The sequence below is a fragment of the Macaca nemestrina genome, chromosome 7, assembly GCF_043159975.1.
Source record: "Macaca nemestrina isolate mMacNem1 chromosome 7, mMacNem.hap1, whole genome shotgun sequence".
Classification (NCBI taxonomy): Eukaryota; Metazoa; Chordata; class Mammalia; order Primates; family Cercopithecidae; genus Macaca; species Macaca nemestrina.
In genome coordinates, this window is record NC_092131.1 from 136,454,346 (window position 1) to 136,468,493 (window position 14,148).

Below are 14,148 nucleotides of genomic sequence, written 5' to 3' on the forward strand. Positions count from 1 at the left end.
CCAGCTACTCGGGAGGCTGAGGTAGAACGATCACTTGAGCCCAGGATCTCAAGATCAGCCTGGACAGCATAGCAAGACCCTGTCTCAAAAAAAAAAAAAAAAAAAAAAAAAAAAAAAAAAAAAAAACACAGCCTTATCCTAAGACTCCAAAAAATGTCAGACTTCCAGCAACATTTAGCTAATTACAAGTTTCTTCTTCGGCCGGGCGCGGTGGCTCAAGTCTGTAATCCCAGCACTTTGGGAGGCCGAGACGGGCGGATCACAAGGTCAGGAGATCGAGACCATCCTGGCTAACACGGTGAAACCCCGTCTCTACTAAAAAATACAAAAAAAACCTAGCCAGGCGAGGTGGCGGGCGTCTGTAGTTCCAGCTACTCAGGAGGCTGAGGCAGGAGAATGGCGTGAACCCGGGAGGCGGGGCTTGCAGTGAGCTGAGATCCGGCCACTGCACTCCAGTCTGGGCGACAAAGCGAGACTGTCTCAACAAAAAAAAAAAAAAAAAAAAGTTTCTTCTTCAAAACTACAAAAATCTATTACACTTCCGTACCATAAAGAACTTCCTTGTTCAGAAAATTTTATGAATTTAGATAAAACAGTTAAAGCTTTACCTAACACCCAAAAAAATCCATATATTAGAATTTTTATCTATTTTTGAAGTTTATCCCTTTAAAACACCAAAAAATTAATTGAAATCTCAAAGTGGCTTTTTTATGTTGTTATTCTTTGCCTCCACTGATCCTCTCCCCTCCTCAGCTTTCCTAAAATAATATTCCCCTAAGGTAGTGGCTATTCAAATCTTTTTTAAAATTCCTTCTCAAAAGAAACCTTATTCAGAATGCCAACAAATAAAACTCAAAAGAGAGTTGCTCTGACTGAGGTAGACCTGTTTGTGTGATCTACTCCTCCAAAGCATCTCTGGGAACCCCCTGGGGTACTATGGAACACAGTTTGAAAACTACTGCTCCAAAACTTTCCCCTCACTTATTTATGGCATGCTAGATAAGTACCACTAAAATCTGAAAAATTTCAACTTAGAACAAATAAGGAGCACTTATTTCATTCTGCTTTTCAGAGGTAGTTTTACCTAGACCTGAAGTTCTCCCACTAAGACTGTAAGCCCTGTTGAGTACGGGTGCTACAATGGATCCCTCTGGCTCTCAGTCAAAGGCCCAGCACAATGCTTGCCACACAGCATGACTTTAACAGATAGCTGCTGAATTTAATCTAACTACATCACCCAGAAGATAATACACTTACAGAGCTTCCTGCTTAAAGTGGTTAGACGGAAACAGAAATTGATTTGTTAAAGGTTAATGAATAGCAGGACTATACAGAATACTCTCCATCTTTCAGGCTGACAACCACACTTACGTATCATACAGCCTTTGAGATTTCAGCTGGGAGAAAAACACCAGGCTGAAGGAGTGCAGCCTTAGACCCACGCAATCATTTCCACAAGTCTCTGCAGGATTTGTTTGCCATCTGCCATAAGGCCAGTCCAGGAGTTCTTTTATTCTGTTATACTAGCCTTGGTGTACTCACGAAATAACACCCAAAACACAAAGGAAACATTAAAGGTAAGGATTCTGACGTGGGTGCTGCAGACCTTAAGCACTGGACCTAAAGGGTTTTTCATAAACTCACCCACACAGCTCACTGGGATGAAATCATTAGCTCTCCAGCCACATCACAATTATCCATACCTCCAACACTAGCACAAGTTAACTGGTAACTACCATGGCAGCAGCGCAACTTACTTTCAGGAGAGCCTTCGCTTTCCAGTCGGAGTTTATTTAGGCGCTCTTCTTCCTAGAATTTAGACAAAAGTTTTCCAAGAACACAAGTTAGAATTCCCAGATGCTTGCAAAAGTCCATATGCTGGCTGAGTAATCTGACTTCCTCAAAGCCACCTCCTCCGGTTGGGGTAAGTGCCATCATTGGGAAAAATATTCTAGGTCATAGGGCCAAACGCCTGACCCTCCTTACTAAGTGGCATTAGCATCACAGGATGCCCATCCATTGTTCACAAAATTAACCCAATCATCTGGCTTCCAAACTGACAAGTGACCTTGGAATCTTAAAGCTGGAAAGGACATCGAGAAGATCTGTTGCAGTCAGAGAAATAAAACAGAAGTTTAAGGCAGGAAGTAGACTGCTATTTTATTTTTCAAGATTTCTAGAGTTTTAGTATAATTTTTCCAGAAGCTAAGATCATGTTTCCAACATCAGTATGAACTCATGTTTAGCTTTATAGAGATACAGATAGATCCATACAGAAATATTTACAGGTGTATGTGTATGCATGGGTTAGTATCCAAACATATATTTTCTTGTTCTGCCAGTGAAGACAACCTAAAAGCAATGGCAACCTGGTAGCAATGAGCATACCTGGCACGCAGATCTTGCTTTCCGATACTATTCTACAATAAGAACAGAGCTCCTTGAAGAAATGGCTGTTCCAGGGCTGAAGCAGGAAACGTACATACAAGATAAGCCTGGAGCAGCTTATAATGCCAGAAAGTAAGGAAGTGCTCAAAAAAAAAAAAAAAAAAAAAAAACAGTCTCATAATGATGGCGCTTTCTCAAAAAGATACAAAAGCCAAATGAAAGATGGGCAGGATGAGGACATAACCAAAGGCCAGTTAGTGCCAAAGCTGGAAGAATTTGAGCAACGAAATAAATAATATTAGTTTGTAACTCAGAGTATAAAATAAATACCATGTACCCACATGATATAAATAAATGATTGAATAAATAAATAGGAGACAATAGACATGCATAATTATTCTCCCATGCAGAAGAATTCCAAATAATTATGTAGATACTCCATCTAAAGGACAGGAAGCATAACTCCCTGCTCCTTAAATGTACACTACACATAGTGACTTCCTTCCAAGGAGTGGCAAGAGGAAAATAACCTTATAGTGGAGAAACCTGATAAGCGTCACCTCAAGCCAGCTGATCCATGGTTAATATCAACAGTGATGTGTCATGTTGATAGTATGTACTCTTTTTTTTTTTTTTTTGAGACAGAGTCTCACTCTGTTGCCCAGGCTGGAGTACAGTGGTGCAATCTCGGCTCACTGCAAGCTCCGCCTCCCGGGTTCACGCCATTCTCCTGCCTTAGCCTCCTGAGCAGCTGGGACTACAGGCGTGCATCACCACACCCGGCTAATTTTTTGTATTTTTACTAGAGACAGGGTTTCACTGTGCTAGCCAGGATGGTCTCGATCTCCTGACCTTGTGATCCGTCTGCCTCAGCCTCCCAAAGTGCTGGGATCACAGGCGTGAGCCACCGCGCCCGGCCGTATGTACTTTTGATATGATGTGGTAAGAACTGCACTTTACCTCTGTGGTCTTCTCAATATCTGTCACCTTAGTCTAGTTGTAAGAGAAACATCAGACAGATTTCAACTGAGGGACAGTCTACAAAATACATAGCGAATACTTCTTGAAAATCACGTCACCAGGTCTTTAAATGAATTTGTAACTTTGTCGCTATTCTTTCAGACCCTGAGAGGTATCTGCAGTGGCCCGAATGACGTGGGTTCCCCATGATTTGTCCTCAATGACCAGATCCTAGGATCCTTACTAACCTTAGCTCTGAGCTCCATTTCCGCATCAGATTCATCCAGCCAACGATCAAAGTCAGGGGCCAAAAACAGTGGTCGCTTTTCTTGCTTCGTGAGTCTCTCCCACCACTGACTCACTTTCTTCTGTACCGTAATGTTTACCTGCCTCTGGGTCAGTTTGTAAACAGGCTAGGAGAGAAAGTGAAAATGTAAGAATGCCCTCTTCCGTTCCCTGAAGCAGCACCATGCCAGGGGCGCTGTACAGAGAAACTGCAGGATATGTTTATTCTTCTTTCTCTGGTCCTGCAAGTCCTGATGCAAAGGGAACATCTAGACCAGGGGTCTCCAACTCCTGTATTGGTCCATGGCCTGTTGGGAATGGGGCCACACAGGAGGAGCTGAGCCGTGGGCAAGTGAGCAAAACTTCATCTGTATTTACACTCGCTCCCCATCACTTGCATTACCTCCTGAGCCCTGCCTCCTGTCAGATCAGCATTGGCATAAAATTCACATAGGAGCGCAAACTCTATTGTGAATTGTGCATGCAAGGAATCTAGGTTGCTCACTCTTTATGAGACTCTAACACCTGATCATCTGTCACTGTCTCCCATCACCCCCAGATGGGACCATCTAGTTGCAGGAAAACAAGCTCAGGGCTCTCACTGATTCTACATTATGATGAGTTGTATAATTATTTCATTATATATTACAATGTAATAATAACAGAAATCAAGTGCACAATAAAGGTAATGCATTTGAATCACCCTGAAACCATCCCCACCCCACCATCTGTGAAAAAAGTGCCTTCCATAAAACTGGACCCTGGTACCAAAAAGGTTGATCTAGACCAAGGGCTGGCATGGAGAACTGGTAAGAACATAACGTCCTTCTCTGATTCCCCCAGTGAATGACACAGGAGGATATCAGGATGAGAAAGGCAAATAATTCCTGGTTAGGCTGGAGGGAACTAGCATGAACCTCCTGCCACAGCCACATCATGCAAGGTACTACGTCCAATCACCCTCTCAAGGGTACTGCATCCAATCACCCTCAGCTTATACATTTTCCTCCCATGAAAATGACTGTCCTGGCTCAGCAGACCCTTGTTTTAGAAACACCTGCATCAAGGTCAGAACTGTATTGGATCAGTTACAGACTTTTTCACAGGGGTCAATCTGGGGAGTCTTCCCAACTAAACTCAAATTCTTATAGGCCATTCCAGCTCATTGTTTGTCTACATGGCCTCTCCCTTGTCTCCAAAGGAAGCTCCATGACAGGTTCTCTGCCCACTATACCACTGGTTATTATTAATGCTTTCTCAAAACAACTGAGCACCTGTGCAGGAAAATCAAGAAGCTCAAGTCCCCAGAGCTAAGTGTAATTCCAGAAACCGAAATACCCCATCTATTGGATTCTCTCCCTGCTTGTGAGAGAAGTTTCCTCAGGCTCTAAGGGAGGAGAAGCTTCGATGATATCTGCAGTATTCTTTCTGAAGACCAGCTGCCTTTGCCCTTTTTGATTTCTATTTTTCTCACCTGCACCTATGGCAAAGTCACATGAAAGTAACCCTTGGTGGGGGCTTCAACTACCCTATGTAACTCTGTTCTCAACAGGTGCCATACTCCTCTGCCATCACTAAAACCAGAGAATATCAGAGCTGGAAGGAACCCTGGAGATCACTTAGTCCAGAATTTCATTTAACACATGAGAAAACTGGAACTCGAAGAAGTGAAGAGACTTGTTCAAGATCACACCACTAATAAATGGCGGGGCCCAGACTCAACACAGGGTCTCTGACTTTCCCATTCCTCTGCAGCTAAAACCTGGGCTCTGTTCCAAATAAGAGAACTATTATTCCCCTTTGGTTTTATCTTCTTCTCTCCACAAACCCTGCTCCCCATTTCACTAAACTACTGGTATTCATTTCCTAAAATGGGAAGGGAAGTGAGAAAGGAAAGAACATACCTCTGGCTTCACAAGGTCTAAGAACTCCAGGTGAAATTCATAGACATTGTCTCCTTTGGCACCATGTCCTTGAGCTATAAAGAAAGAAATGTGGGTTATTGCAAACTTGAGCAGAGCGAGGCCATCCAAAAGCCAGCTTGGTGCAGTTCTTTCCTAAGTATGCAAACATTTTTTTTTTTTTTTTTTTTTTTTTGAGACAGAGTCTCACTCTGTCACCCAGGCTGAAGTGCAGTGGCGCAATCTCAGCTCACTGCAAGCTCTGCCTCCCGGGTTCATGCCATTCTCCTTCCTCAGCCTCCCAAGTAGCTGGGACTACACCACCCACCACGCCCGGCTAATTTTTTGTGTTTTTAGTAGACAGGGTTTCACCATGTTAGCCAGGATGGTCTCAATCTCCTGACCTCAAGTGATCCACCCGCCTCAGCCTCCCAAAGTGCTGGGATTACAGGCATGAGCCACCATGCCCAGCAAGAATATTACACTCGATCGTAGCCAAAAGGCTGAGAAGCAATGTAGTCTGCAAATCTTAATGTGTCCTGTTAAAATGTGTGGGGGCTTGTGAGCAGAGCTCTCCAACAGCTAGATAGGTCAAATCTTTGATGCAAGTTTATCTCCATATGTTCTCTGATGTCAGTTTCGGAGTATTTACCCAATTTTCCACTGTGACCCTGATGATACCCCGTACAAATAACAGGCAGGAAAAAGAACAGAGAAAGCAATGCCAAAGGGGCCACACAGATATAAATTTAACTTTCACAATTACTTTGGCTGTAAATCTAGAGCAGACAAAAATTGGTGGGTGTATCATCTTGACTGTGGTTAAGGAAAGTTGCAGGGCACATGGAAATGCTGGATTGTCTTGGACAGCTCTGAATCTAAAACCTCCCAACCAGGGAGAGAGAATGAAGGGAGAAGCTGACTCCTCCTTTAGTACATCCCAAATGGAACAAGGAAAAAGAAATACAAGCTTTTGTAGCTTATGAAGGACAGGTGGAACTAGGAGGGAAGTACCTGAGTTGGCCAGTGCCTCATCCCTATGCCTTGACATGGCTCCTTTCTCCAATTCAAGCTGGCACCATGCCTAGGTGCCAGTGCCTGCTGGACCCAGCAGCTGCTGCTGGACCTCCCTTCTACTCTCCTCTCTGATTCATTTACCATTTGGTTCCCTTCTGGGACTCTCAGCCCTTATCTGACCATATGTAGACTAATAACCTGCCTAATATTCGCCATAGGTAGCAATTATTCTCTATGACCATAAATTCCTTAAGGTAGCACAGTATATAAGGTCTAAGTGGCAAGATACGCTTTTATCACTTTAACTTTCATGTAAATGTATATAATTCCCAAAAAACCTGAGCTGAGTGGTAACTACTCTCATCCTGAAAAGCAGATACAAATGCCAGGCTGTACTTTCATGCAAGTATATTACGGTAGATGGAATTTCACATAAAGCAGAAACTCTTCATGCTCCAATAATCCCAGGAATTGGAACAGGGAGAATCCTACCCCACTGGGTGACAGTGAATGCAGATCCCACCCTCTTCAGTACAGCAGTAAATCTGCTGATGGACTGAGGAGAAGGGAGACAGAGGCAGATTCATAGAATCAGAAACTGTCAGAGTTGAAAAGGCCTCTGAGACATCATCTAGAATGTAGTGTTTCTCAAACTGGTCTGCAAATCTAGTATCAGGGAGCCACAAAGTCTCATCAAGAAAATTTCTTAGGAATGGTGTAATAAATAATTATTATTTTTAAAAATGTTTAAAAAGAAAAATATTTTTTAAAAAAACAAAACAAACAACAACAACAAAAAAAAAAACAGGCACAGTGGCTCACACCTGTAATCCCAGCACTTTGAGAGGCCAAGGCGAGTAGATCACTTGAGGTCAGGAGTTCAAGACCAGCCTGGACAACATGGTGAAACCCTGTCTCTACTAAAAATACAAAAATTAGCTGGGCGTGGTGGCAGGTGCCTGTAATCCTAGCTACTCAGACAGGAGACGGAGGTTGCAGTGAGCCAAGACTGTGCCACTGCACTCCAGCCTGGGTGACAGAGCAAGACTCAATCTCAAAATAAATAAATAACATTTCTATTTTTTGTTTTCATAATAATCTTTTTTTTTTTTTTTTTTAAAAAGCAGCATATTCTGGATCATCTAGAGGGCCACTTCATAATCAAGTACTGCCATGCAATCAGTAGCTGTATGTGTGTCTGTGTTCACAGCTGCAGTGAGCCAAATGTCACTTAAAGTGACCATATTTAATTCTTCACGTGTTTCTCAATCTCAGGTCCATGAGCCCTTGAGAGTCCTGTGGAAACATTCTTAGGTGTCTACGGGTCCTCGAGTTTGAGAAACACAGATTAAAACCCAGCATCTTCATTGTGTAGGTCCAGAAAAGTCAATAACTTGTCCAAGACAGTGGCAGAATTAGAGCTAGAAGACAAGCCTCCTGATTTCTAACCCAGGATTCTTTTTTTTTTTTTTCTTCACTGTATCTACTGCCTCTCCATGGGGGAAACAGGATTTTAAACCAATTCTTTGACTTTTCTAATCATATATTTCAAAACAATTTAGCTTACTTCATGAGGATCAAAGGAGTGAACATCAGCAAAAAATCGATAAAACAAATACATTTTTTTTTAAAAAAAGGGAAACCACCACCACACCTCCTTAACTGTGTATAGAGATGGGAGCATTTGCTGGGATACTGACCTTTGAAATGCAGCACATTTTCAGTGATGCTGATGGCAGGGTTCTGTGAAAAGAGACCAAGGATGTAAGAAGGCATTTTAATGAAGAGAAAAAATGAGATTAAACAAGGGGCTTCTTCCCCTCATACTTCTCCCATGAGGACTCAGCCTCCTACTCTGTGCCTCCCCCACAAATATATTTAGTCATTTATTCACATCTGTGTAGGCTTTCTCTATGTCTGTCTGTACCTATCTAAGACTGCAGACTCCTGCCAAGAAGGACCCTAACCTGCTCTAACTGTGCAAACAGTCAAGCACTGAATTACTCCATTCTGAGAATGGCCGATCATGCAAGGTGCTATGTGAGATAATGACAGGGGAATACACAGATCTCCAGGACTCAATCCCTGAGCTGTAGAACAGAGAGAGGTTCCAGTGGGACAGATGAGGCACTTTCTGTGAGAAGATATGAAATAGTTATCAAGAAACATATGGTCAAGACGAAAAAGGTGGTAAAAGGTAGTGTTAGCAGAGTTAAGAGAGAGAGAGAGAGCATAACAGGAATCGAGTGGTGGGGAAAAGCTCCACAAAAGGTGAGACCTGTACTGCAACCTGAATGATAAATTAATTCCGACAAGTGGTGGAAAGGGCAGAGGATTGCAGGTGGTCAATGAAAATGAAACACGCTGCGCCTGTGTCTCTAACTTAGAGGCTCCAGACTCTCTTAACCTCCAAAGGAAACAAGACTCGGGAGAGGTCAAAATTCTCCAAACTGCTCACTGATTCCCAGAAGTTGCTACACACCTTCAGTTTAGCATCACAATTCAATTTAAAATGAAACTACTTAACACTTTTTCCAGTGGATGAGAAACAACTCACCTCCTACTTCCAGCTCAAGGTTAATAAGCAAGAGGCAGCTCGTTCCCAGTGTCATGGTGTTTGTTTTTCTTCTGTGGGCTTAGCTTTCTGTGCTCCTCAACTACAGCTGTCATCTGACCACAACCTCATGAGATTCCAAGCCAGAACAACCCAACAGAGCCCCTCCTGAAGTCCTAACCCACAGAAACTGTGAGAGACAATAATTGATTATTGTTGCTTTAATCCACTATATATTGGGTGATTTGCTATGTAGCAACAGATTAACAAATAATTAACTGCAATTATTTCTTTAAATGCTTGGTAGAACTTCCAGGTGAAGCCATTTAGACCTGCAAGTTTCCATGTGGGAAGACTTTTGACTATTGAATCCGTGTATTTAATGCTTACGAGGCTATCCAGGTTTTCTATCTCTTTTATAGAAACTGCCTCTATTTCTTGGAATTTATCCATTTTATCTGATATGAACTTGTTTTAAAATTTTCTTTCCTTTTTTTGAAAAAGTCACCCAGGCTGGAGTGCAATGACTCAGTCTCGGCTAACTGCAATCTCCACCTCCCGGGTTCAAGCAATTCTTCTGCCTCAGCCTCCCAAGTAGCTAGGAGTACAGGCGTGTGCCACCGTGCAGGGCCTAATATTCTCTTAGCTTTTAAATGTCTGTAGCTTTCATGGTTATGTCTTCTTCTTCATTACTGATACGGTTTGTGTCTTAATCTTGTCAATATGTCTAGCAATTTTAATTATCTTTCAAGAACTTTTAGCTTTTTATTGATTTTCTCCACCTCTGCTTTCTATGTCTATTCTTATCTTTATTCTTTCCTTCCTTCAATTTCTTTCGGTGAATTTGCTATTTTTTTTTTCTAACTTCTTGAAATGGAGATTCAAAGGTCATTAATTTTCGGACTATTTTTTTCCTAAGATAATCATCTAAGAATATAAATTTCCTACCAAATCCGACTTTGGCTGCTCTCAAGCTTTGATTACAGTATTTTCCATTCACATCCCTAATTTCCATTATCGTTTTTTCATGGGTTGAGACAGATTTCTTAATTTTCAATTTCCAATTTTCTAGTTATCCTTATGTTATTAACTTCTATCTCAATTGCACTGGGATCAAAGAACATTCTCTGTGTAATTTCAGTCCTGTCAAATGTATGGAGACTTGTTTAGGAAGCAGTATATAGTCAACTTTAGTAAACACTCTCAGTACATTTAAAAGAATGTGTATTCTGGAGTTGTTGGGGCCATGTTCTTTATATGTCCATTAGGTTTACTGTTAATTATTTGTTCACATAATCTATATACTTACTGAATTTTGTCTTCTAGCTCCATCAATCACTGGGAAATCACACTATCATAAATTTGTCTATTTCTCCTTGTACGTCTGTTAATTTAGATATGATTGAGGCAACGTTACTAGATGCATATAACCTTTTTTTTTTTTTTTTTTTTTTGAGATGGAGTCTCACTCTGTTCCCCAGGCTCACTGCAACCTCCGCCTCCTGGGCTAAAGCAATTCTTCTGCTTCAGCCTCTCAAGTAGCTGGGATTACAGGCGTGCACCACCACACCTGGCTAATTTATTTATTTATTTATTTTCAGTAGAGATGGGATTACACCATATTGGCCAGACTGGTCTCACACTCCTGACATTGTGATCCGCCCACCTCGGCCTCCCAAAGTGCTGGGATTACAGGTGTGAGCCACCGCACCAGGCCGGGTTTTGACTTTACTTCTATCACCTGCGACCTGTCGGGCTGTCAAAACCAAAGTTCAAATTCACTTAGTTGAGCAAATGTTCGCAAGGCAAAAGCAGTTTCCGTGTTCAGCTTATCTCTCTGAGTTCCCAATTTCATTTCTACCTCGTTAACTTTTTGATGTTTTTAAGACATTTTTATTCAATACTTTCCGTTGTTTTTAATAGAAAGCTCAATCTACACAACCTAGTCCATCTCTTACTAGAAAAGAAACTGTGCTTTTGCTTATAAGAAGAGGAGTGAATAGCCAGGCCTGGTACCACGCACCTACAGTCCCAGCTACTCGGGAGGCTGAAGTGGGAGTATCACTTGAACCCAGGGGTTAGAATGCAGCTAGGGGAACATAGCAAGTAGTCAGATCCTGTCTCTAATTCTTTTTAAAAATAAAAAAGAGAAAGAGAGTGGCTGGGCAAGGTAGCTCATGCCTATAATCCCCACACTTCGGGAGGCCTAGGCAAGAGGATCACTTGACCCCAGGAGTTCAAGACTAGCCTGAACAGCACAGACCCTGTCTCTACAAAAATAAAAAAAATAGCCAGGTGTGGTGGCACATGCCTGTGGTCCCAGCTACTTGGGAGGCTAAGCTGGAAGGATAACTTGAGCTGAGGAGGTCGAAGCAGCAGTGAGCTTTTATTGCACCACAGCATTCCAACCTGGGTGACAGACTAAGACTCTGTCTCAAAAAAGGAGTGAATACGGAAAAGGGAATAAGAAAACTCAAATTCACAGCAACTGTCTCTCTTTTTTTTTTTTTTTTTGTTTTTGTTTTTGAGACAGAATCTCCCTCTGTCACCCAGGGCTGGAGTGCAGTGGTGCAATCTCGGCTCACGGCAGCCTCCACCTCCCAGCCTCAAGGATCCTCCCACCTTAGCCTCTCAAATATCTGGGACTACAGGTCCACATCACCATGCCTGGCTAATATCTTTTTAAAATTTTTCACAGACACAAGTCTCACTATGTTGCCCAGGCTGGTCCCGAACTCCTGGGCTCAAGCAATCCTCCACCTCAGCCTACCAAACTGCTGGGATTACAGGCATGAGGCACCATGCCCAGCCATCATTTTAAAAATAACAATAAAATCACTTACATCACAAGTCTGTTGTAAGGATTAAATTATAATTGCACACACAGAGCCTGGCAACTAGTAAGAATTCATATTCCGGTTGCTTTTCTTCCTCTGACTAGAGTGCCCATCTAAGTTTCCATGCCTGCTGAACACTACTTCTCTTTCAAAGTTCAGGTCAAATGTTAATTCCTCTTCCCTCCTCCTCACCCTAACATCAGAATCAACAGCTTCCTTCCTACTTTGTATTCACCTTTACTATAATACTTACCACACTGTTCCATAATCATTGTTGATCGTTTAACTGCCCCTCTTGACCTGAGTTCTTTGATGGCAGGGACTGTGTCTTATTCATCTCTATATACCTAATGCCTCAATAATTGTTTAGTGAACTGAAGTCAATTCATCCCATTTTCAGAATCTCTGGCAGAACTACAAAGAGTTCACAATAAACTATCTGCTATCTAACTCTTTGGACAAGAGTTTCCTTTCTCATTCAAATCATTAGTATTTATCTTCCCATCTGTGTGATTAGTATGTGTGCAGAAGAGTTAATATAGCAGTCCTGAGGCTGCAGTCTTTAAAAGTGCCTGCTTCCAAGATCAGCCTTTGGCTGACATCTATCGAGAAACTCAGCCTTCCTCCACCCCCTAACTAATAAGGGTGGTTCAATGTTCCTAAACTGTGCCTACAAACAATGTGATTTATGGTGAATATCAACTTTCCTTCTAGGAGTCTGGAATTTTGGTACATGTTAGGCCAAGGTCACCTAAGTAACAAGGCCCCAGTAAAAATCATGGGTACTTGGCCGGGCACAGTGGCTCATGCCTGTAATCCCAAAGGCTAAGGTGGGTGGATCATGAGGTCAGGAGTTTGAGACCAGCCTGACCAATATGGTGAAACCCCGTCTCTACTTAAAATACAAAAATTAGCCAGGCGTGGTGGCGTGCACCTGTAATCCCAGCTACTCAGGAGGCTGAGGCAGGAGAATCGCTTGAACCCAGCAGACAGAGGTTGCAGTGAGCCAAGATCGGGCCACTGCACTCCAGCCTCTGTAACAGAGTGAGAATCCATCTCAAAAAAAAAAAAAAAAAAAAAAAAAAAATCATGGGTATTCAATCACTAATGGGCTTCCCTGGGCAGAAATGTTATACATAAGTCACTGCATTTTTCGTCACTGGTGGAGCGTGCTCAAGTATACCCCCTCACAGGAGGAAGAGTGACAGAAAGGTTTATACATGGATTTCTCCAGACTCCACTCGTGCTTTTTTTCCTTTGCTGATCCTGTCCTGTATTCTGCAGCTGTGACAAACCTTAGTCATGAGTACAATTATATACTAAGTCCCACGAATCCTTTTAGCAAATCACTGAGCACACTGGTGGCTGCTGGGGACCCCCAACACTGTGTATTTTTAATGTGATCCTTTTCACCCCGATGCTTTATTTTGAAAACTTTTAAATCTACAAAAAAATTTTAAAAATAGGCCAGGCGTCATGGCTCACGCCTGCAATCCCGGCACTTTGGAAGGCCAAAGCAGGCAGATCCCTTGACGCCAGGAGTTTGGGACCAGTCTGAACTCCAGCCTGGGCGACAGAGCAAGACCCTGTCTCAAGTAAAAAAAGAAAAAATAGTATAATGAAAACTCATATACCTTCTGCCAATTGATTGCTAAATGTCATATTTGTTTTTCTTTTAGGGTGGGGGTAGCCACCATTCTACAAAATATAAAGCTCCCAATATTTGCTTTTTATATGCATACTTTTTTGCTGAATTATTTCAAATGAGCTGCAGACATCATATTTCACCTCCAAATATTTCCTCTCCTAAGAAATTATATTCTCTTGCATAATTATCAAAGCTTTCTAATACCTAAGAACAATAACTCCATATTATCTAATAAAAAATCTACATGAAGAATCGTCTCAAAGATGTTCAATTGTTTCTGTTATTTACTGTAATGCAACCCAACTACTCCAAAACTTGACTTAAAACAACTATTTTATTATCTTACGTGATTCTACAGGTTGACTGGGCTTCAGCTATATAGTTCTATTCCACGTGATGTTGGCTGGGACTATAGTATATTGGGCTGGAATATTCAAGATGGGTCGCTCACTTAGCTCCTAATTGTTGTTGGCTGTCATTGGGGAGTTCAGCTAAAACTGTAGACCAGAATAACTATATTTGGCCATTCCATGTGGCTTGGGTCTCTCGCAGCAGGGC

The 14,148-nt window shown here is 42.0% G+C and overlaps 1 protein-coding gene across 3 annotated transcripts in view; it reads right to left on the reverse strand.

The window, feature by feature from the left end:
- The window catches only part of LOC105488410 (3-hydroxyacyl-CoA dehydratase 3), a 48,795-nt gene that overhangs the window by 18,872 nt on the left and 15,775 nt on the right, over positions 1-14,148 (reverse strand). For 2 of the 3 annotated variants that reach the window (XM_011752417.3, XM_011752424.3), the window contains exons 2-5: positions 8,252-8,294; positions 5,538-5,611; positions 3,597-3,761; positions 1,758-1,809 (exon numbers count right to left, since the gene is read on the reverse strand). In XM_011752417.3, coding sequence (XP_011750719.1) covers positions 1,758-1,809; positions 3,597-3,761; positions 5,538-5,611; positions 8,252-8,294 — 334 coding nt within the window. Of the gene's footprint in view, positions 1-1,757; positions 1,810-3,596; positions 3,762-5,537; positions 5,612-8,251; positions 8,295-9,108; positions 9,277-14,148 lie in introns of those variants that run through there. The other variant, XM_071101191.1, reaches the window with a different exon arrangement.